At 42.7% G+C, this 24,989-nt stretch overlaps 1 protein-coding gene across 1 annotated transcript in view; it reads right to left on the bottom strand.

Annotated features, from left to right (window-relative positions):
* The window catches only part of LOC149811673 (lysine-specific demethylase JMJ705-like), a 78,565-nt gene extending 53,953 nt beyond the window's left edge, over positions 1–24,612 (bottom strand). Inside the window, exons 1-3 of the mRNA XM_089992537.1 lie at positions 23,388–24,612; positions 23,193–23,271; positions 22,972–23,039 (exon numbers count right to left, since the gene is read on the bottom strand). Of these exons, the coding sequence (XP_089848663.1) occupies positions 22,972–23,039; positions 23,193–23,271; positions 23,388–24,228 (988 nt within the window). The 5' untranslated portion in view covers positions 24,229–24,612. The remainder of the gene's footprint in view (positions 1–22,971; positions 23,040–23,192; positions 23,272–23,387) is intronic.
* Between the last annotated feature and the right edge of the window lie 377 nt (positions 24,613–24,989).

Raw genomic sequence — 24,989 nt, 5'->3', positions numbered from 1 at the left:
TGTAGGTAAGCTCTTGACTCTTACACCTTATGTTGGAAAGAATAGCATAGTCACAGGAGATGGATCCCATCATGCCATCTCACACACTGGAAATGCCATTATACACATGTCAAAATCCTCTCTTAAACTTCCAAGTGTCATCCATGCTCCTAATATTCAAAAGAACATTGTTTCTGTCTCAAAACTTGTTGATGATGCTAATGCTTCAGTCGAATTTACTCCCTCTTCTGTTTATGTCAAGGATCTTCGCACGAGGAGGATATTCGCTGAAGGACAACGATGGGGCAACATGTACATCTTCCAAGAAGATCCTTCCTTCATTCATTCCAACTATTCATCCTTGAAGCCTCACCAACGTCAAGTCTTTGATTCTGATTTTATATTTAATGTTTCTGAAAGTAATAAGCCAAGACTTTGGCATAGTCGTCTTGGCCATTGTGGTCGTCATTTCATTGAAAAACTTGTCATGAATAATCTTATTCCTAAGTCCAGCCTGAGTTCAGAAGTCGTTGATACAAAATGTTCTAGTTGTCATCTATGTAAGAGTCATGTTTTACCTTTTGCTTTCATTAATAAAAGAGCTTCAAGGCCATTTGAGGTCATTTGTTCAGATGTCTGGGGTCCTGCTCCAATTACTTCTTTTTCTGGCAGTAAATACTATCTTATTTTCATTGATAGTTACTCACGTTACACTTGGATATTCTTTATGAAGCACAAATCAGAAGTTTTTGGATTGTTCCAGAAATTTCACTCTTTTGTTCAAAATCATTTATCTATCAACATTCTTAATTTCCAGTGTGATGGAGGAGGTGAATTCTCCTCGAGTGATTTTGTTAATTTTCTTCAACATAATGGGATAAAGAGAAGAGTGTCTTGCCCTCATACACCTCAACAAAATGGGATTGCTGAGAGGAAGCATCGACATATTGTTGAGACTGCGATGAGCATGATGCACGGGAGCAATCTCCCATTATCATTATGGACTGAGGCTTTCCACTCCACAGTTCATGTGATAAATCGCTTGCCCATGAATATCTTAGAAAATAAGTCACCATACTTCTCGCTTTTTGGCATACAACCTGATTATCATGAATTACGTGTGTTTGGGTCTGTTTGTTATGTGCACATTGATAGCTCTCTCAGGCACAAGTTCCAAGATAAGGCTTTGAAATGCAGGTTTATAGGATATGCAGAAGATTACAAAGGGTACAGGTGCTATGATCCCCTGAGTAAGCGTGTCAATATATCAAGGAATGTTATTTTCGATGAAATGAACTTTGCCGATCAGGATACTAATTCAACTATGGTAGATACTGATAACTCAAGCTCCAGCATTGAGGTATACTACCCATGGTTAAATTCAGAACTCTTCTCCAACGGTATAGTAGACTGACCAGAAAATTGCAGTCAAAATGAGCCACATGAGGGTTCAGCCAATGAGACTCAAACGAAGGAAACTGTCACATATGACTTGGAGCCAACAAGGTATAAGGGAATTGTGTACACTCGGCTAGAGAAAGAGCCCTCATTCATTCCTTATACGAACACGGATCCATCTGGATCATCCGTTTCGCAGCCAATGGATATCAGAAGATCTTCACGGATTCGACATCCGCTTGACAGGTGGGTAAGTTATAAAAAAATTTCAATGGATTTTCAGTTATTCTTGACATCCATAAGTAAAGAGGATGAGCCTCTTATGTTCTATCAAGCTGCGAGCTCTAGAAGATGGGTAGAAGCAATGAATGAAGAAATGGAGGCCTTACATGAATGTGGCACATGGGAGATTGTGCCTAGACCACTGAACAGAAATGTCGTTGGGTCAAAATGGGTGTACAAGATAAAATATAAACCAGATGGGAGCATCGAAAGGTACAAGGCTCGACTTGTAGCCAAGGAATTCACACAAGAGGAAGGCCAAGACTTTGATGAAACTTTTAGTCATGTTGTTAAGATGGGGACTATTCGTATTGTGTTGAGTCTAGCCATTAAACATGGATGGACATTGAGTCAGCCGGATGTAAAAAATGTTTTTCCGCATGGGAATTTAAAAGAAGAGGTCTACATGGAACAACCCACTGGGTATGCAGAACGAGACACCAAAAAATATGTATGCAAATTAAAGAGAGCACTCTATGGTTTGAAACAAGCTTCTCGTTCCTGGTTCGACAGTTTTTCTCTAGAAATACAACGGCATGGCTTTTCTAGGTCTCTTCTGGATTACTCATTATTCATTCACAATGAACAAGGAGTTACTACTCTTCTGTTGATATATGTAGATGATATCATCATCACAGGGAATTGTAAAAGCCACATTGAGCAGGTGAAGAAGTTATTAAATCAGAGATTTAAGATGAAAGATTTGGGAGAGCTGCGATATTTTCTTGGGGTAGAAGTTGATAACAAGAATGATACACTTACCCTTACTCAACACAAATATACGCTGGACATTCTCGGCAGAGCAGGCATGACAGATTGTAAGCCGTTAACAACTCCAAGTGTCATTCATCAGAAATTGAGTTCGCAAGAAGGGGATATATATGGAGATCCCACTAAGTATCGCAGTTTAGTTGGCATGTTGCAATACCTGACTTTTACTAGACCTGACATAGTATATTCGGTTAATCAGGTATCCCAGTTTATGCATGAACCTCGTGTGTCACATATGGAGGCAGTCAAACGTATACTTCGCTACCTAAAGGGTACAGTGGGTGATGGGCTGGTATACAAAGGCAAGGAAGAATTAGATCCAGGTGGGGGCCATGAGATTATTACTTATGTTGATGCTGATTGGGCTGGGGATCCAGACGAACGACGATCAGTATCCGGTTACTGCAGCTTCATTGGGCCAAACTTGGTATCCTGGAGCAGTAGAAAACAAAAGGTGGTTGCTAGATCGAGCACTGAGGCTGAATACAGATCGATGGCCACTGCCACGGCCGAGGGTACATGGATAAGACATCTTCTGACTGAAATGGGAGAGTCGATTGCTCGATCACTGTTGCTGTGTGACAATCAAAGTGCCATCAACATGCCATTCAATCCCATTCACCATAGTCGAGCAAAGCACATTGAAATAGATCAACATTTTATTAGAAAAAAGGTTGAAGACAAAGAGATTGAGCCTATGTATGTGTCAACTAAAGAACAAGTTGTTGATATCCTCACTAAAGGGTTAACAAAGGATAGATTTTGGTTTTTGAAGAACAAGTTGTTCATGGTCCAACACCATGCACAACTTGAGGGAGGCTGAAAAGAAGGCATTATTATCTTCATTGTGTATGTCTGACCCGATCCATTTGTATAATGGATCGGGTCCAGATCCAGTTCATGTATTGTAAATTATCATTTTGTAAAAGGGTATTTTCGTACCCTAATGTTTTACACTTTATTTTAAATAGGATGAGAGGGCAGTCGCGATGGACTGAACCCTCCTTCATCTGGAATCTCTCTCTCTCTCCCTCTCTTCTCTTCTCTCACTGTCGATTAGGGTTTCATTCTTTCACCCGGATCCGGCTTCTCGAATTTTCGAGAAGCTAGTACACCCCCCCATTTTAAAGGGTTTGGGTGTCTCGGGTGAGGGCATTTGCCCTCGCCCGATTCTCTCTCTTCTCTCTCTCTCTCTGTCCTTCTCCGACTCCGTCGCTTCCACCCGCCGACCGTACGAACGGCCCTCCGGCAGCCATCTTGGTGGCAGTCGACTCCCCCCTCGGTGCAAGCGTCAGAGACCCGCCGTCTTCACCTCCTTCTCCGACAACTCGTCGTCGGTTACTGCAGGTAGGTTCCCCCCCCCCCCCCCTCCTCTCCTCCCGGAGCTCGGGTTGTCGGCAGGGGGCTTGGTCCCTTGTCACCGTCGGTCGGTCGGCAAGGGGTTTGGCCCCCTGTTGTCGACGGTTCGTCGGCAGGGGGCTTGGCCCCCTGTCACCGTCAAAGTGTCGGCAGGGGGATTGCCCCCCTGTCGTCGTCGGTTCGTCGGCAGGGGGTTTGGCCCCCTGTCACCGACGGGGTGTCGGCAGGGGGCTTGGCCCCCTGTCGCTGTCGGTCGGCAGGGGGTTTGGCCCCCCTGTCGCCGACGGTTCGTCGACAGGGGGTTTGGCCCAGTCACCGACAGGGTGTCGGCAGGGGGCTTGGCCCCCTGTCACCGTCGGAGTGTCGGCAGGGGGCTTGGCCCCCTGTCGCCGTCGGTTCGTCGGTAGGGGGTTTGGCCCCCTGTCACCGACGGGGTGTCGGCAGGGGGCTTGGCCCCCTGTCACCGTCGGAGTGTCGGCAGGGGGTTTGCCCCCTGTCGTCGTCGGCAGGGGCCTCTGCCCCCTGTCGCTTTTGTTTGCCGACAGGGGGCTCCGCCCCCTGTCGCCTTTTGGTTGTCACCTGCCACCTGGGTTGTTCATCTGGGATTATGTTTGCATGTCTTTCCTTGGCAGCCAAGCCCTTGTTTCACTTTTATCTTATGCTAACCTCTTTGTGTTTGCAGGTTGCACGACGGAGCGTACACGTGCCTCATGGCCTGAGACTCTTCGCACTTACGCCTGCAGGCGTGCAGGAACTCGCAACTCCCCAAGGTAGGGGAAAGTTGTGTGAAAGGACTTTAAATGAACTAAACTGAACTAAAGAAAAGATAATTAAACAATATACATATATACGTATACATATAAGCTATATGTATGTTCTTTGATTCAAGGACGTGGTTTCGCGATCCTTGTCCTATTTACTTTACAGCACTTTACTTTCTGCTGTCGTCGCGCTATATGTGCCCAGGCTTTACTTTCTGTCTTTTTAACTCAAGGGCGTGGTTTCGCGATCCTTGTCCTATTTACTTTCCAACACTTTACTTTCTGCTGCCGCCACGCTATATGTGCCCAGGCTTTACTTTCTGTCCTTTTAACTAAAAGACGCTGTTTCGCGATCCTTGTCGTGTTTACCTTTCAGCACTTTACTTTTTGCTGCCCCGCGCTTTATGCGCCTTGGCTATTTACGTTTCAGCACCTTACTTATTGTTGCCCTGCTTGCTTATGCTTTTACTGACTCACTTCTTGCCTGCGCCATGTAAATTACGATTATGCTATTGTTCTACCTTACAGGTACCCTCTAGAAATTGTTGTCAGTATTTGAGCTCGTTTTGAGTGCTTTCTGGTGGCTTGTGGCTATAAACCTAGCCACATCTCTTGGCAGTGCTATGCGATGCTATGAGGCGTAGCACGAAGTGAACAGGCCTCATGTTCTGCAAAATATCATAATTTGGATATCTCATTAAATAGTAATCATGCGCCTTCACAGGCAAGATGCTCGAGTGGGTCGAATAGACCAGGGCATATAGAGCAAGGCGATGATGATGAAAAACCCTTCATCGTACTTGTTCGGGTTGGTTCATTAAGAGAGAGGATGGATGGTACAAAACCTCTGATGGACAGGCCATTCATGGCTATTACGGTCAAAGATTCGGCTTCCCCAGTCATCGGAGGTAGGGGAAATGGCGTTACCATAAGTATCATAGGTGGTAGTCGTCCGACACTTCTGCAGAAGTTGGATGCATCCTTAGGCCATTTTTAGCCTTTGGAGACTTACTCTCTCGACCGCTGGTCGTTCCCTTAGGAGAGGACTCAGTCGGTCCTTCGAGGTATAATAAAATACATAGCATAATGAACCCCCGAATGGATCTTGGCTGTTTCTACGCTTTACACATTGTGCATACCCACAATGTCCAGATAATAATCAGATCACATTATGGCATGCTCACAGCTGTTGCTTGTTCTTTCTTCAGATTACATGCTTTTACCTTGCTATCAGTTTGTTAATTGCAATAGTTAGAAGGTATGCATGATAAGTCTGGTTGTGATTGCTTACAGTTGGATTGTTATCACTGTAGTACTAGCTTGCTTGAGCTTGTGATATCTTGGTTAGCTTTGCTGATCACTTGCATATATTGTATCAGTTTTATTTGCTTAGATTTGAGCATGTTTTACATTAGTTCATCTTATTCTTTTTGCGTACCTACCAGTTTTCAGGACTGACCCCATTTTTTATGGGTGTAGGTGACAGGTAGCTCTTCTTACTAGCGGCGGTGCAGATGCTACGTGGTCAAAGCCTCGTCTCTCTCGTCGACACGCTGGCTATTTGGTTTTGTACTTTTTGTTATTTTGGGTGGATACCCTCTTGCTTTGTATAAACTAAACTTTTTTTATGAATAAACTCTTTTCTATCTTTCGCTCACTATTTTGGCTTAGGAAATGGGCTTGTGTTTGCGCTGGATCTTTTTTGCTAACGTACTCAGAAGAATCGACTTGTGCTTTTATTTAAAACCTTTGGCATCTTTAAAAATCTTTGCTGCAAACTCTGATTTTCGAAAGTAATTTTTATTCAAATCCTTGTCTCTCAAGTCGAACTTCTAAGGCGTTACAACTTTTGGTATCAGAGCCAGGACGAGAACGGTTGAGCCTTGATCAACGAGCATTCCACCGCACTGTGAGTAGACGCTTGATTTTTTTTTCTTGCTTTGATAAAATTAATGTATTGAGTCTAGGTTGATTGAGTCTAGGTTGAGGAAGGTTGTCATGGTATCGGAGAATCAATTTGGTTTTATGCCTTGAAGATCAACTATGGAAGCTATACATCTTCTTAGACAACTTATTGAAAGATATAGAGAGAGGAACAAAGATTTGCATATGGTTTTTATTGATTTAGAGAAGGCATACGATAGAGTACCTAGGGACGTTCTCTGGTGGACAATGATGAAGAAAGGTGTTTCTCTCAAGTACATTAGTATAATTAAAGATATGTATGAAGGAGTAGTAACCAATGTCCGCACTTGTGGAGGGGTGACAACCAATTTTCCGATAACGGTTGGGTTACATCAAGGATCTGCTTTAAGCCCTTTCCTATTTGCGATAGTGATGGATGAGCTTACGAGATCAATTCAAGAAAATGTACCGTGGTGTATGTTGTTTGCTGATGATATTGTTTTGATCGATGAGTCTAGAGCTGGGGTTAATGCTAAGTTAGAATTATGGAGACAGACATTGGAAGCTAGAGGTTTTAAGTTGAGTAAGAGTAAGACTGAATATATGGAATGTCGGTTTAGTAAGCAATGAAGTAGTGATGGGAGTGTAGTGAAACTTGGTGAGCAAGATATACCGGTGAATGATTATTTCAAATATTTGGGATCCATCATTCAAAAGTATGGAGAAATTGATGGAGATGTAAATCATAGGATAAAGGTTGGGTGGATGAAATGGAAAAGTGCTACTGGAGTGTTGTGCGATCGTAGAATGCCATTGCGGTTGAAGGGAAAGTTTTATAGGACGACTATTAGACCCGCTTTACTATATGGTACGGAATGTTGGGCTGCCAAGAGACATCATATTCAAAAAATGAGTGTAGCTGAGATGCGGATGCTTAGATGGATGTGTGGAAATACAATAAAAGATAAGATTCGGAACGAAGAGATACGTAAGAAGGTAGGTGTTGCACCCATTGAAAATAAGATGCGAGAGAATCGTTTACGGTGGTTTGGACATATTCGGCGAAGGCCTAATGATGCTCCAGTTAGAAGGTTGGAGAAATGGGAAAATATATTTGTTAAAAGAGGTCGGGGTAGGCCTAGGAAGACTTGGATGGAGATGATAGGAAAGGATATGAATGCTTTGAACCTCACCGAGGACATGGCGTTGGATAGAAATGATTGGAGGAAAAGGATTCATGTGGAAGACCCAAAATGAATTTCTTTTTTGGTTCATATCGCTGACCCCAATTGTTTTGGGATGAAGGCGTAGTTGTTGTTGTTGTTGTTGTTGTTGTTGTTGTTGATAAAATTAATGTATTGCTTTTATTGTGATCAGTACTTGTGTGTGATGGATCCGTCAGCTGGTCCGAGTGGCTATCACGGCAGAGGTGGTCGTAGAATGCGTGCTCGTTCGTTAAGAGGTAGGGGCCTCTTTATAGAAAGAGGAGGACGTAGGGTGTCCAGGGAAGGGTATTGGGCTAATCGCACACCCCCACCGACCTTTACGGATGAGACAGGTAGCCCGCTACCTTCATAATTTCAGATACCTTTCGCAGCGACCTGGTCTTCAGTATATGCTCATGTTGGAGGATTTTTACCCTCGCAAATCCAGGCAAATCGGCATGCTACGCCGGAAGTTTCAGATAGTAGTGGTCCCATCTTAGTACCGATTGAGTGTGTCTTTTGTGGTGAGTCCGGACACGCCCCAGACTTTTGTCTTCTTAAAGAGGAGCACGATAGGGCAATTGCAGCCGAGGATTCTGCTGAAGCCGCCATCCCTGACCTCAATGTGCCAGATTTACCTTTGGCGGTCCTTGAACAACCTTTTCCCCTAGTGGTCTCGGAGGGCCCGGTGCTCCCAATTCCTGGTGTTGATTTTCCAATCAACATTTCAGATTCGTCCACGAGCGGTTCGGTCTCACTTGACTACACACCTTCGACGCCGATATACGATGTGGAGGTTCCCTCTGATGAGCCACTCTCTTTTGTCCCTCGACGCAGGTTTAGGCGTACGGGCAATAAGAGGGAATATCTTCGACAGTTCGATCGTCCCTAGAAGGGGTGTTTGTAATTTTTGTTCAATTTTTGTAAGAGAGGTTGCGAACTCTCGTGCGGATAAGTTCTTTTTGGCTTATATACCAGCATCGCTGGGATTTTGTATATGTAGTGACTTGAGGATTTATAAAGTACTCTTTGTTTCTTATTCGTCTTGGTGTATTCTGACGTGTACCTTATGTTTATTTTTTAAGGATGGCACGGCGACCAGACGAGGATTTGACGGAGGACGGGCTCGAACGCAAGGGATTCATTATGGATTCTCTCAACACGTTGGCCGAAGCAATCCGAAATCAGGGTACTGCACAGAGAAGTCAGGCTCCTGAGCAGGGGGTCTCTTTCGAGAAGTTTCTAAAATTGGATCCTCCGGTTTTCTCCAGTGGAGTGGACCCAGATGCGACAAAATATTGGGTCAGTGAAATCGAGCGAGTCTTCGACGTCCTCACAGTTCTCGAGGAGAAAAAGACTTTATTTGGGTCCTTTCGTTTGAAGGACGAGGCACGCATTTGGTGGGATACCACACGGAAAATACGATTCTCGAGCATAGGCACGGTGCCTTGGAAGACCTTTAAAAATGCATTTCTCGACAATTATTTTCCCCCTCATGCAGGGGAGAAAAAGAAGATCGAGTTCTTGGAGTTGTGTCAGGGCTGCTTGACTTTGACTGAGTACGCGGCAAGGTTTCAGCAGTTGGAGCGACACTGCCCCAACCTCTTCGAAGATGAGCGTGAGCGGGCGAGAAAGCTCGTTAGGGGCCTGAAGGAAGGACTCAGACACCGAGTTCTTACTAGCATGCCTGCAACTTTAGCAGCGACTGTCGAAACAACTACTTTTCTCAATGATGATTGGGAGCGTTCCAAGAGCACGCAGACTCAGAGGCCACCTACGACAGGTGGCGATCGAAAGAGGGTGTGGCCTCGCGGTCAGGCCAAGCAACTGTTGTTGCTCGTCAAAATCGAGGAAGATAAGCAACCAGTTCTGCCCGTGAAGATCGAGGGAGCAAAACCGTCGGGTCCCCCGACCAAGAGGCAGCGGAACCAGTATCGTTCGTCGCGGCGACCTCCTAGTGGAGCTTGCAGTAAGTGTGGGAGGTTGCATGTGGGTCAGCCTTGTCCCCTCGAGACAGGTGGTTGTTTATATTGTGGCAAGACGGGCCACTACATTCGCAATTGCCACAAGAAGGTGGCAGACGAACTTAGGCAGGTCAGTGGTGCGTCACAGCCTTCCCTGCAGCTGCAGGCACCGCAGCCAACACAACCAGAGCAACCGCAAACTAGCGGCGTAAAAAGAGCACCTGCACGAGTCTACAGAGCTACTGTCGAACAGTTGACTAAAGGAAATCTCGTGCAAGGTACGATTTTAGTTGCAGATCATGCAACTTTTGTTCTTTTCGATTGTGGTGCCACTTACACGTTTATTTCTGCAAGTTTTGCTGCACAATTGAAATTGCCTGTATCTCGGTTAGACTCTGCCTTAGATGTTTATAACCCGATTGGGAAGAATACGGTTTGCGTCACCTACTTGCCAGAATTGGACGTAGTCGTGGCCGAGCGGCACATGCCGGCTTATGCCATTTTGCTCGAGATGTCTGAATTCGACGTTGTCCTGGGCATAGATTGGTTGCACAAATACCATGCCAAGGTCTTATGCTGCGAGGGTAGGATTGTTCTGTCTCCCCCAGGTTCTTCGAAGGTGAAATTTCGGATTCCACGATCGGTGAGGGAGACCAAGATAATTTCAGCGTTGAAGGCGCAGAGCTTCTTACAGAAGGGATGTTCTGCTTTTCTAGTGAATCTTATTCATTCGGTTGAGGCACCTGCTTCCCTTGGCGAGTTGGATGCAGTACGTGATTACCCAGACGTTTTCCCCCAGGAGTTACCTGGTCTTCCTCCGCCTCGAGAGGTGGAATTTTGTATCGACTTGCTGCCTGGTACCGCACCCATCTCGAAGGCCCCATATCGTATGGCGCCTGCGGAGCTTGAAGAACTCAAGAAGCAGCTTCAGAAGCTTATGATTCAGGGATTTATTCGCCCTAGTGTATCACCCTGGGGAGCTCCTGTTTTGTTCGTGAAAAAGAAGGATGGATCTTTGAGGTTGTGCATCGACTATCGGATGCTCAACTAGGTCACGATCAAGAATAAATATCTGTTACCCATATTGAGGATCTGTTCGATCAACTGCAGAAAGCTAGGGTCTTCTCCAAGATCGATCTTAGATCCGGATATCATCAGCTTCAGATCAAGGAAGGCGATGTTTCGAAAACAACTTTTTGTACTCGGTACGGGCATTTTGAGTTCACTGTTATGCCTTTTGGACTCACAAATGCTCCAGCGGCTTTTATGGACCTTATGAACCGAGTGTTCAGGTCTTTCTTAGACACTTTTGTGTTCGTATTTATAGACAACATCCTGGTCTACTCGGAAAGTTGGGAGCAGCACCGGGAATATTTGAGCATGGTCTTGGAGACTTTGCGAAGGGAGCACTTGTTTGTTAAGTTCTCCAAATGCGAGTTTTGGCTCGAGAAAGTGATGTTTCTGGGGCACGTCATTTCAAAAGAAGGGGTGTCCGTGGATCCTGCGAAGGTTGATGTTGTGTTGAATTGGCAACAACCAAGAAATGTGCGCGACATTCGAAGCTTTCTTGGGTTAGCTGGATACTACCGCCGGTTTATACAGGATTTCTCTAAGATTGCTCAACCTATGACCAAGTTGCTGAAGAAAGAGACTAAGTTTGTTTGGGACGATAGTTGCAAGGCAAGTTTTCGGTCCTTGAAAGAGCGACTTACCTCTGCTCCTATCCTGGCCTTGCCTTCTGGTCAGGAAGGATTCGTGATTTATACCGATGCCTCGGGCACGGGCCTGGGTGGGGTCCTTATGCAGGATGATCGGGTGATAGTGTATGCCTCTCGCCAGCTCAAACCACACGAGAAGAATTACCCTACGCATGATCTAGAGTGAGTTGTCGTAGTCTTTGCATTAAAGGTGTGGCGACATTACTTGTATGGTGTGCAGTTCGAGGCTTTCACTGACCACCAGAGTCTCAAATACCTTTTTTTCTCAAAAGGATCTAAATATGTGTCAGCGATGATGGCTCGAGTTTCTTAAGGATTATGATTTCTCGCTTTCCTACCACCCAGGAAAGGCGAATGTTGTAGCAGACGCCCTTAGTCGCAAGTCATTTGGGACTTTGGTCAGCACGTTAGCTGCTGAATGGAAAATGATCGAGGATTTTGTCTCGTGGAAACCTTTCATTTCTTCAACAGGCTCGTTGCGTTTATCGAACCTCGTGGTTCTTCCGGATTTGTCTGCCCGGATTATTGTCGGGCAGAGGATTGATCCATGCTACAAAGGGATTAAGGCAGGTGCGGCTCAGGACAATTCTTTGTTCCGTCTAAAGGAGGACGGTAGTGTTTGGTTCAAAGATCGCCTTTGGGTCCCTAGTAACCCTGTCCTGAAGAAGGAAATCTTGACCGAAGCACATGGATCAAAGTATACCATCCATCCCGGGGGTACAAAAATGTTTAAGGATCTGCAGAGAAATTTTTGGTGGAGCGGCATGAAGCGTGAGGTAGCAGAATTCGTGTCTAGATGTTTGACTTGCCAGCAGGTTAAGATCGAACACCAACGACCGGGTGGAGTCATGCAGCAGATGGAGATCTCACTATGGAAGTGGGAGGATATCACTATGGACTTCGTTGTCGGGTTGCCTCGAACGAAGAGAAAGCACGACGCGATATGGGTGATAGTTGATCGACTCACTAAATCAGCGCACTTCTTGCCTTTCCATCTCGGCCAGTCGCTGGACAGCCTTGCAGATTTGTATATTCGGGAGATCGTATGGTTGCACGGAGTGCCAACTTCTATCATATCCCACCATGATCCGAGATTTAACTCGAGATTTTGGGGGCAACTTCAGCAAGCTTTGAGCATTAAACTAAAGTTTAGCACAGCTTTCCACCCCCGACTGATGGGCAGTCAGAACGCACTATTCAGACCCTGAAAGATATGTTGCAAGCTTGTATGATAGATTGGCATGGAGAGTGGGATTCTCACGTATGTTTGGCCGAATTTGCCTACAACAATAGCTACCACGCGAGTATCGGCATGGTTCCTTACGAAGCTTTGTATGGGAGGCTGTGTCGAGCACCGGTTTATTGGGAGGAGGTAGGTGAGCGAAGGCTTGAGTCACCCATCGTACTACAACACTATACCCAACAAGTGCAACGTATTCGGGAACGTCTTCGTATAGCTCAGAGCTGGCAAAAGAGTTGTGTCGACCACCGTCGTCGAGAGCTTTCCTTCGCAGTTGGAGATATGGTGTTTGTTAAAATATCTCTGACAAAGGGTGTCTTTCGTTTCGGAAAGAAGGGAAAGTTGAGTCCCAGATATGTTGGACCTTTCGAGATTTTAGAGCGGATAGGTGAGACAGCCTATCGTGTGGCGTTACCTCCGCAATACGCTCATATTCACAACGTTTTTCATGTGTCTATGTTGCGGAAGTACGTCCATAATCCATCTCATGTTATTTGCTTTGGCGACGTGGATATTCGTGATAACCTAACCTTCGAGGAAAAACCGATAGAGATTCTTGATCGTCGCGAGCGAGTAACGAGATCTAGGACGATACTTTTTGTTAAGGTTCGGTGGCGACATCATGGCATCGATGAGTGTACTTGGGAGCCAGAGGCTGATGTAAGGGATAAATACCCTGAATTGTATGCTTGAGTCTTATCGATAAAATTTCGCGGACGAAATTCTTTTGAGGGAAGGATGTAATGTTCGACAAAAAAAAATTGAGTCTGACACGTGTCGGACACGCGCCAGGCACGTGTCTCGGTCGACCGACGATACCGGATCCGAGCCCAACCCGGATCCGGCTTCTCGAATTTTCGAGAAGCCAGTACACCCCCCTTTTTTAAAGGGTTTGGGTGTCTCAGGCGAGGGCATTTGCCCTCGCCCGATTCTCTATCTTCTCTCTCTCTCTGTCCTCCGACTCCGCCGCTTCCACCCGCCGACCGGCGACCGTACGAACGGCCCTCCGGCAGCCATGTTGGTGGCAGTCGACTCCCCCCTCCGTGCAAGCGTCGGAGACCCGCCGTCTTCACCTCCTTCTTCGGCAACTCGCCGTCGATTACCATCTGTAAGGTCAGAATTTCAAAAAAACACCAAAAATTGATGGTCCCAAGCAATTGGGTACCATCTGGTAGGGATGCAGTAGGGTAGCTTCCCACTACCCTATATGTATAGAATATGAGAAGCCTTATGTGTCTTTCGCATTTTGTACCTTTTTGAGTATTCGACTTTTGTCTTCTTCTTTAAGGTTTTTTGTCCGCAGCTAGCCATTAGACTAGTCCAACAGCTAGCTCAACTAACCGTAAAATTAGTTTGCTTAAAACCTATGTAACATCAACACTTTTAAAAGGGCAATGCACCGTGTTGGTGCGACACTTGGACACGGATTCCTTTGTGTCATGTGAAGTCAACCACACTGATGTTTATTTCTGTCCCAAACTGGATTTAGTTAACCATAACCAAGTCCACTTTTATCTATATTATATACATAAATACATACACACACAAACATATATATATATATATATATTCACCGCGACCCCTATATGCATCCGGACCCACACCTATGTGACATAGCTTAAGACTATATATGGGGTAAATCCCCTCCTGTAAAGTATGTATTTTGCTAATGCATTTAAGTGATTAATAAAAAAAATTTATTATATTTTCTGCACACTTTGGGAGATTTATGAGTGTTGTGTTTGTGCCCTTGTGGCTTCGTGAGCCTTTACGCTTTTGGCCTTATTTTATTACATTGTCAAAATATACATTGTTAAAATAAGAAAGTCTTTTGTGCCACAACTCAATATCATTTTCTTGGACAACATTACAAAAGATTTTTTCGGTGAACATTAAAAAAGTCCTTATGGTATTCCACAATCAGTTTCCTGACCAGCGATTCTGCATGCAACAACCATTTTATGAGGACATGTTACACCTATGGTTTGACATGTGCTTTATGGTAAACATTAAAAAATCAATTTTCACAATCAACTTCCCTAGCTGACGATCCTGAGCACAACAACCATTTTATGAAAAGGAGATGTTGCACCAATGTCCCATGGTCTGAGATTTGAAAAACAGAAGGATCAAGTTTAATTTAGGTACGAATCTAACTTTTGAAACAAAAACAACCTTTAGAGCTTTAATTTCCAATTTTTTTAACTTTTTTTTGGATAGGTAAGCTGGGGTTAGGCAAACCTCTACCAGTTCATTAATAAAAGAAACTAAATTACATCGATCTTCCTCAATAGAAAGCTAATCCAAGAATACACATGATTCATAAGGGAAAAAAAACCTTATTAGTTATCAATGAACGACTACTATACATAAATAAGAAACAATGGCAAACCTATACAGCAAGTCATAAATACAAAACTCATTATCCATTTTTTGGAATAGTTTTGGATCTTAGATTAATTAATCCAAGACCCAGAATAGAATTCTCTAAGATGTCATCCCGAGAAGATTTCAACTTCCTAGGCCAACCAACTTTATTAGGAAAAAGAGATAGAAATCCTTTACTGCCCAAATTAGAAGCTCCTCTATCATCTTTCCTAATAGCATTAGACAACTGCTCTAAATGAGGACTCTTTCTTAATGAAGGATTAGCATCCAATCCAACTGAATCATCCAACATAGAGTCCTTATTAGGAACCACCTCTCCAATATTGCCAATTCCTTTAACTTCCAAAGATGAACCATCAACTGTAGAAACACAAGAAGCATACGACTTGGTGCAACAATCGCATAAAAGAGACTCATTAAGAGTATGAAAGGAGGCCCTTGAATCAAGTAACCAAGACTGAGACCACGACACTAAAAGTTAACAGAGATGCCTTCAGGAATTGTTGGAGTGCTTCTGCCAATCAGGTGATAGACATATTCTTGAGATTGTCTCCTCTCTTATTTGATTCATCAAAAGCTCCAACCGAGGCAACCTTCTTCTTGAGCTTGGGGTACTCCGAGTTGGGCTCACTATAATGATAGCAAATAAGCTTTTCTACCTCACTCATTAAGCAGGCCTAATAAGTCTTGACATTAGTTTCCGATCTAGAAAGGGCGAGAACATTGCCTCCATTCTTGGTCATATTAACCCAAGTTTCTTTAAGGTTCGACTTGGCAAGAGTCTCATGAGGTGGAGGGGCTATGGTATGATGCAACAAAGATGTCCTCACTTGTTTAAAAGTTCATTAAAGAATTGGAAGAAGTGCTCCTCTTCTAATTGTTCTTGCCTCATTTCAATGAGCACACCTTCTCATTTAAGTTCAAGTAAAACCAATTCATCCTACAAAGGAGATAGAGTTGCACGATATCTCTTAAACTCGTCTCTTTGTTTTGTAGTCTGTATTTTTTCATGAAGATAGTTTTTGTGAGGAAGATCTCTTTGAGTGTACATGCCCTTAAGGAACTCCCATGCTTCACTAGCCTTTTTGAATTTGGCTAGGGCGCAAATAGAGATCTCTACACTATTCATGAGCCAAGATAGAATCTTGGCATTCTCCATCTCCCATTAATTAATCTTATTTTGATAGTCATGAACAGCTTACTCCTTTTCTTCTCCATCAAGAATCTAAGCTTGGTTACCTTTTGATTTAGTGAGTTTGAGTTGGGGTTCAAGAGTGGCACCTAATTTACCCCTAAAGACCCCTACTCTGAAGTGATTCTCTATTGCAGCAGCCCATACCAAGTAGTTTGAACCATTAAGTTTGAATGGTTGAACAATGATGGGCTCCTTGTCGGCCATGATGAAAAGAAGAGAGGATTGAAGGAAGAAGAATCAAAAGAGAGATATAGAGACCAATTACTCTAAGACTAACACCACGAACGCAAAAAGAATCATGAACAAATGCCTCAATGATCAAAATTCCAATGACTCTAATACCAAGCAACGAAATAAGTTCAAAAGCACAAAGGCTCACAAAGCCACCAAGGGCACAAACACAACAATCATACATCTCATAGAGTAGGCACAGAATATAATAAAAAATAACTTTATTAATTACTTAAATGTATTAGCAAAAAGCATACTCTACAATAGGGGATTTACCTCATATATACAATCCTAAGTAGCTAGCTGTTTGGACTAGTCTAACGCCTAGCTGCCCAAACAGCTAGTAGAGACTAGTCAAGAAACAAAAAAACTTAAAGAAAAAGAAATACAAAAAGAGAAAAGAAATAAATACAAAATACAAAATAAAGAAGATAAAAGACAAAATACTTCATATTCTAACTATATATATATATATATATTAACACTAACAATCTTAAAAATGGACATAAGGTAAATATGGAGACTCTCAAGTGTCATCTTCCAGGAGAGGTATTTAGCCTTCCAAAGTTGCATCCTTTTTAATGTCCTATCTTCAAATTCCCCCCAATGTGCTTCCATTGAGCACCCCTTTGCCAAAACCGCACCAAGATATTTCATCGGCAGATTACCCAACTAACATCCAAAAATGATGCATATTTTGATGTATAATCATCTTAATTAAAAAAGCAGCAAATGGCACTTTTCCTCATTCACCTTCAAGCCTGAAGCTTTAGCAAAAAAAGCACAAAAGGAACCAATGATGCCATACCTGTTGTATCCTAGCTGAAACTATTAGCAGTAAATTGTCTGCAAAGATAAGGTCGCATATCTTCTTGAATAGGTAGTGCAGTAAAAAATATAAAATAAACAGCTTTGCAAATAAGGGCGAATAGACCTTCTTTTGCAACATTAAATAATAAGGGTATTAAAGGGTCCCTCTACCACAAATGACAAACCCTTACAAAGACTAAAATGATCTTCCTGTTCTCCCATGAACAGAAATTGTCAGTAAAGTAAATTCCAAGAGATTTCCCATCTAGCAGTACCATTTTTCCCCAAAATCCATATCCTTCACAAAATCCAAAATGAACTCTCACACCTAATGGAATCATCGGTTTTCTCCAGTCAATTTAAGAAGAAAAGTTGGAATTAAACTACTCTTAATCGAGTGCAATACATCATTAACCAAAGCACCACACTCCTTTTATAAAAAGCCTGCGGCTTCAAAGATACAATTTTATTTATGGCCAATTTCACACTTGCTCTGCAAAGGTTTTGGAAATTAACTTAAAAATGCAGTTAATAAGTGATATCAGTAGATAATGAGATACATCCCCTACTCCCTCCATTTTAGGAATGGAAATAATGAAAAAATTGCTAAGCTCTATAAAAACCTATAAAAAGAAATTCTTCACCAACTTGATAACATCTTGCTTACACATATCCAAAAGCACCTGTAGAAGTCAACCAGAAAATCGTCCAAGCTCAGACTTCCCTTCCGCCATTCCTCATTGCACTCCTAAGTCCTGACCTCTTCCTCCAAGAACAACATTTTCAACACTTCTCTTTCTTCCTCTAAAATCCTCTTAAAAGGAAGATCAAAGATATTTCTTGGGCTGAAGATGGAGAAAATCTTTCTCTAAAGTAAGCTGCCATATTGAGATCATCTCCCTAAATCCACCTACCTATGATCTTTGTCCCCTGGATGTAGTTGGATCTTTTCCTAGCCAACACTGTAAGGTGGAAGAATCGTGTATTTTGATCTCCTTCTATTTGCCAATTAATCCTCATTGTTGCTTCCACTTTATTTTTTTTTCTTATGTACCATTCATTCATATTATCTAGCAATTCTTTGATCTGCTCCTCAAGTTCCTGAGTCATAGTACACTTCCTGCTCTACTCTGCCTACTTTACAGCTCAACTTCTCAGTTGCTAAATGCATCTTAATCCATTATTAATTTTCTCCTTGGCCCATTCCATTATCCCACCCCTAATATGATCTAATTTTCTCATCAACTTAAATGTCGACCACTTACCCTTTTGTTGTGTTCTCCATTCCCACCAAATAAGCTTCTCAAAGCCTTGAACCCCCTCCTAAAATCTCTCATATACGAATAGTTTTTTTACTCCAGGTATCTCCCAATTTAAGGAGATAACCCCATGGTCAAATATGTTCCTAGTATGAATCCTACCTGTAAGATCATGATGCCTCCCAATTACTTCCTGAGAAACCAGAAACCCATCAAGGGATTTTCAAGTAGGAAGGTTTCTTGTTATTAGACCATAAGTAGACTTTTCCCTTCCCCATCCAACCTTAAAGGAACATCCACGAGGGTGCAATTGCTAATAAATTTCTTAAAGCATCTCACACTCGACCTGGTGCGAATGAGACCATTATTGTCCTCCATCCGTAAGGTCATAAAGAAATCGGCCCCGATTATCCACGTACCTTAAACCACTCTTCAATTAGTCTTAACTCCTCCCAAAGGTGGTTCTTTTGAGAACTACATGTTGGTTTATACACTATCATTAGCCAAATTTTGATCTTCCCCTCTCTCCCCCTTCCTCCCAGTTATAAATTTAATTATGAGAGTAAACTCTCCCATTTTTTTAATACACAGAGAAATCACCCCTAGGATCAGAGACCTAGCCGCGCTGGCTCTGCCTGCCGTAGTTATGGTCACTGTCCTGGCAGCGTAAAACTTCGTGTGGTTACCCCTTGCCCTCAGGGAGTCACCACGCTTCAGCTTGCGCAAGGGGTGGTGCCCATGAGAATTGAACCTAGACCGCCTGCCTAGCGGCCTAGGCCTCCATCACACTATGCCAAACCCCTTTGGAGCGTAAACTCTCCCAATTTCTCATAATGTCACTGAAGCCCCAGTTTGCACATAACCAAGATACTCTCAGCAGTTCCCTTGGACTTCTAAAATATTGCCATTAAGATTTTTTCTTGTTACTAGGTTTTCAAAATTAAGTTTTTACATAAATTAGGTATGGATCAATCTGCATTTGAACCCTTTTATAGATATATATACATACATATATATAAGCAATTTAAAGAGCTTTTTTTTATGAATAATCTAATGAGTGTAGGTTCATAGGATCTAAATTAAGTGGTGATTAGATCCAATTCATATTTAAATTCATCTAAAAAGTACTCAAACTTTGAAAAATGTTGCCATTCGGATTAGAGAACATGGCTCAAAAACCTTCAAGCTCTCCTCCTTGGCCTCCTCCCACCATGTGAGGGTGTTTCCACTAAGGTTGATCCTCCATCTCTCTACCTTTGCAGAGAGGAAATACACAGACAGATCTTAAGGCCTTCAGTTATGGATCTTAAGGTCTTCAAACTATATATTTTTCATCCCATTTGGAGTTATCCCTCTATCGCACAAGGTTCAATCTTCTTCAACATACATCCTACTAAGTTCTCTTCATCTCTTTTGAACTAAAATATATGTACCATATGATTAGAAGAAAAAATGAAACACATTCGAATTTGGTGAAAAATATACCATATCTACATCATATTTCAGATCATTTAGTGATCGACTTCATATGAATAAAATCTGAATGAGTTACTAGTTTAGAGTTATATATCTAAACCATATCTAAACTTGATTTCAAATTGTTATTACATACACTTAGACTCGCATATCATTTGTTCAAATCTGAAGAGATATAACTCTATTCTAACATACACCAAAATATAAAGCAGCTTTTCAAGTATCAATAGGTGTGTCATTAACAATTCATAGAGTGCTTAGTTTATTTTCAAATGTGCATTCAGTTCAGAATTATGGAAAGAAAATATATAATTTGATTTGTTTTACATGGGTTCATCAAAGTTTAGCCATATTGGACTCTTGATTCACATCAAACCATTTCTAATTCATAACTAAATTCAAAACCAAATCCAACTCAGATCCAAGATACATTTGTAGAATGCTAGACTCACTGGCTGGATCCCTACACTCCAATACCCAGTTCATTTACAGTTTGATGCGTTGGAAAGCTATTTTCAAATGCTAAAATTAACAAAGCACAAATCTGTCAATGCTTTGACACATTTAATCATGTAGTCAAAACTAAATCTTGATTAAGATTTTAGTTGAATTTAGAAAGTTTTTCAGAAATGCACCTAAATCTCCGTCATTAATAAAAATGCCACCAAGTTTTCCATTTTTTTGATAAGGCACCTTAATTTTCCCATGGTTAACCAAAAGGACTTAAGGTCGTATTATGCTAAAGTTGTAGTTAAATTTCTTCAATAATTACCATTTTACCCATAACATAGAGTTAAAAATCACAATAATTACTATTTTACCCATAAATAGAGTTAAAACCCACCTCATTGTTTTGTAGATTAATATTATTTTTTGTTAAAAAGTGAGTGGGTTTAGGGTTACAAATATGAATGACTGAGTAGCATTTAGGTAAAGGGAAGAGGAAGGAAAAGAAGAAGCATCAATTTATTACATAGGTAGGTAGACAGCAAGACCTAAGGTAAAATAGTAAACCTAGTTTACTGACATTTGCTTGTCAATTTAGAAAACTTAGGTATGTTTTCTATTATTGATCAAAACTTAGGTGCTTTATTGTCCCTCAAACTTTTTACTAAGTAGGCAGTTATTTCATCTTGAACAATATCAATCAATGTATAACTTCATAAAGTAAGACTAAAACTAAAAAAATGCCAAAAAACTGCCATGCAATAAGAACTTGTAATTATAATGAATGGACTAGCAGTGGAAGGAACTCAAATACACAGACATGAGCACATAATTAACTAGACTAACCTACAACAAGGCTCTGGATAAGGCACATAAAGCAAATAGGATCAAGAGTCCACTTCCTAGAATGGACTTGTTATGACATTGAAACCCACTTTTCTTTATTCTATCATGAGAAAGAGGTCAAAGTCATAACAGAAACAAAAGCAATTGCCTCCAATGTGAAGTTCTAGACTTGCATCTAATGAGCTTGTATTTAAGACAAAGCCATGATTGCTCCAAAAGAAAAATATATTACCAAAAGGTGCAGTATAAACTTTAACTATTATCACACATCCCACATTTATGCATCTCGTAAGATCTCCAGCCTAACCCTGCTAGCACCTATTAAGTGTAAGAGGATAGACAAATCAATCATCTCGTCGTGTATAGAGCATCTGGAAAACAAAGGATACCACAACTAACACCTCTGCACAACTGGCCATTAAGCATCATGTGTACACAGCCAGTTAAAACAACCCATAAAACATTATCTCCAACAATCAACCATTAGCCCATGATGTTTTTGAAAAAATCGTGTTAACATTGCGGATTCACTAGACATGGAATCCCAAGGTTATCCAACAAGTCCAGCCACATTCAGCAGCTTTGCCGGTTGCAGGTTGGAAGTTGCCAAACGCCAAAGTCTCTGATACATTGGGACAGGAACATTTGAACTAAAAGGATTCCAGTATGCCCAGAGTGCCAGTTCGTGAGTTGCAATTCGCTACCTGAATATAGAACCACTAACTATAACTCAAACCACCACTTCCATAACCTCAATTCTCTTCAAGATGAACCCCAGGATGAAGGTCGAGCATGTGTATCTGCCTTATTTGCTTATACCTGGCCTATGTTTCTGTTTTCACACACTTAATGTTCATGAAATTTTACAACCTTGTATTACTTTCACAAGTTTGACAAGCACGAGAACATGCCAATCTGACATTTCCAGTCAATTCAATCTCAAATTGTGAACACATGGTAACAAGAAACCCCTAATCATAGCCATAACAGGACTCATGCCCAGGAATAGGTAGGCGGGCTGGCATGCAAATTTAGATGTTGGACTAATGATGTAACCAATCAGGGAATCATGCCACAAGAAACACAAAACAGTATAGTGACCAGCATGCTATTGGCACAACACAAATTTAACAATCTAATAGTATGCTCTCAAACATATATCATAAATTCATGAAAACAAAGCTTACAGGCAAGAACAAATTGCAATCTTTATAGCAATGATTTTCAATTTGAGCTCTACTTAAAATTCCCTTTGATTTTGGGTTTTGGAATCTACATCATACAAGTATCGGATGTAAAAGATTCATCCCTTTATGTACATATTTCTAGATATGTGAGGTTTTCAAGGCACCACAAGGATGCTAGTATAAAACCTAAACATCTAGTAACCAACCACTTTGGCATAAAGATGTTGAGTTTCGATTCAAACTAATTGATAAATCACGGGAGAAAAAACTGTTGTTCTTGTAGTTTATTCACTTAGGCACAACATGAGGAACCATGAGTATATGAGTGGCAAGCAATAACGTCAAAAGATCAGTGATTGTATCATACATCAGACAGGAATTTCCGCTCATTAAGACACATGATCCATAGTATAAGAGGGGTAGAAAAAACAAACAATTGAAGCAGTGACAGCAATTCTTGTGCGATTTGGAAACCCACATACATGATGTTCAATGTTACTAAGCAGACAAATATCAATCATCAAAAAGCCGTAATCATGTAGATCCTTACCGTGGCTGAACCCTGAGTGGTATGCTCTTGGAAATGTAACAACAAATTCTCCAACATTCTGTACTAATCTGATAGAGCGGGAAAGGGGAAATTAAAAAAAAAATGTAAGCACGTCGGTCCTGTTCTCAACTAAGAATTCATGAATCCACAAGAAAAAAAATGCAGAAAAAGGATGAAGGGGAGAAGTTGGTAGAAATCATGAATTGAAACATATACACGACCTGCAGCATGGAACGCCGGCAGCAATCAGTACTTCCGGTGACATCAAGGTCGTCTTCTCGCCCAGAGTAGCGAAAGCAACTGTCATTGAGTAAAAATCGCGCACACACACACACACACAGACATTATGCGACCTGAAAGAACTGGAAGGCATCTTAGAAACGGAAGCAACAGTAACATGCTGACAGACTACAAACCAAGAGGATTGAGCTCTCCGCCATAGCCATGCACCCGAATGACCTCCTCGAAGGCGAAGGCCGCATCCCTGGGGACGCCGTACCACGTCTTGGGCGCGCCCAGATGGAGGTAGTTCAGGCTGTGGAGGTCATGGTCCTCCACATGCCAGGCGAACCAGCTGAAGAGCATGGCGATGTACACCATGGGCGACGTGACGCCCGGAATCTCCTCCGGCATGAACCGCAGCAGGGAACCCCTGGCCCTCGACACCGCCCGCATGTTCCAGGCTGACCGTCCGACAGCCTCGTCCTGCAATCCAGTGGCGCCCGCCTCAGCGAAAGCTGAGCCGGGGAGGTCGTTGGCGTACTCGACAGAGAAGGGCTTGTCGGCGGTGGCCTTCCAGAAGAGGGACTCGACGGAGAGGGGTGCGTTCTTGGGGGTCTTGCCGTGTGCGTGAGGGAGCCTCGACCTGGCGAACTGCTTGGCCTTGGCCTCGAACTGGCGGACGGTGTAGGTCTCGCCGCTCTGCCAGACGGACTTGCGGACGACGGGGTGGGGCAGCTTCCTGGGGCACCACCCGATCTGCTGCTGCCTGGTAGAGAATGTGGGCTCCGAGTTGGGGTTCAGCGACGCGAGAGAGCGGTTCAGGTTGGAGATGGCCGTCTTCTTAGACAGCGGCGGCAGGGGCGGTATGATCTTGCAGATTCCGTACTGGCTCGCCTCCTTCTCGATCTTGAAAATGTAGGAGATGGGGTCCTGAAACTCGGAGAGAGAAGGCCGGTACTCGGGGGCCAAAGGCAGGGCCTTGAGCCAAGGGGCAACCTCAGCCCCTGTCTCACCAGACACAGACCCACTCCCCATGACCACCACCACCAAATCCTCTCTCTCTCTCTCAGATGCCTCGATTTGTCTAAGATTTCTCTGCAAGGAACGAGTAGCAGCAGTAGCAGCAGCAGCAGCAGAGGTGGTGGGAGTCAACACAGTGACGACACATTTCCTTTTTCTTTCTCTTCTCTTCCTACCCTTTTCCTTTCTCTTCCTTTCTTAAAAGGGTCTACTTTCTTCTTCTTCTTTTTCTTCTTCTTCTTCTTCTTCTTCTTCTTCTTCTTTCTCGGCCAGCTTGTTGGATGAATGCTGCAGGCAGAACAAAAGCTACAGAGCAAAAAGGGAACAAAGGGGGTTCGATTTTCCCTCTCTTCCCCCACCCTCCTTCCTTCCTCCTCCTTGTGGTATGTGCGTGCGCTATATAAATAACACAAGTGTATGATATTTGATCAAATCTGGTTTTGTTGGTTATCTCAACTTTTTTGCTCCCATCTCTCACACTCTAGAGAGAGAGAGAGGGTTGGGTGGGGAATCTTATCGAAATTGCCCCTTTGTGTTTCTAAATTATGAATACGTACAAGTTGTCTCTCTTTTATCTCTGGTAGCATTTTGGCATAACCGACGGAGCAAGCCAACTAACTAACCCCCAACTATGTTTATATGGGGAAAAAAGCCTTTTTTAAGGGGGAAAAAAGCCTTTTTTAAGGGGGAAAAAATGAACTGACTATCTTGAGTCTCCAAATAAGCCATTGTTCTGGATCAATTTCGACCCTGATCAGTGCATAAAATCGTGTTCT

The sequence above is a fragment of the Nuphar pumila genome, chromosome 17 (genome assembly GCF_984573655.1).
Source record: "Nuphar pumila chromosome 17, dmNupPumi1.hap1.1, whole genome shotgun sequence".
Lineage (NCBI taxonomy): Eukaryota > Viridiplantae > Streptophyta > Magnoliopsida > Nymphaeales > Nymphaeaceae > Nuphar > Nuphar pumila.
This window is presented reverse-complemented; position numbering and strand designations above follow the sequence as displayed.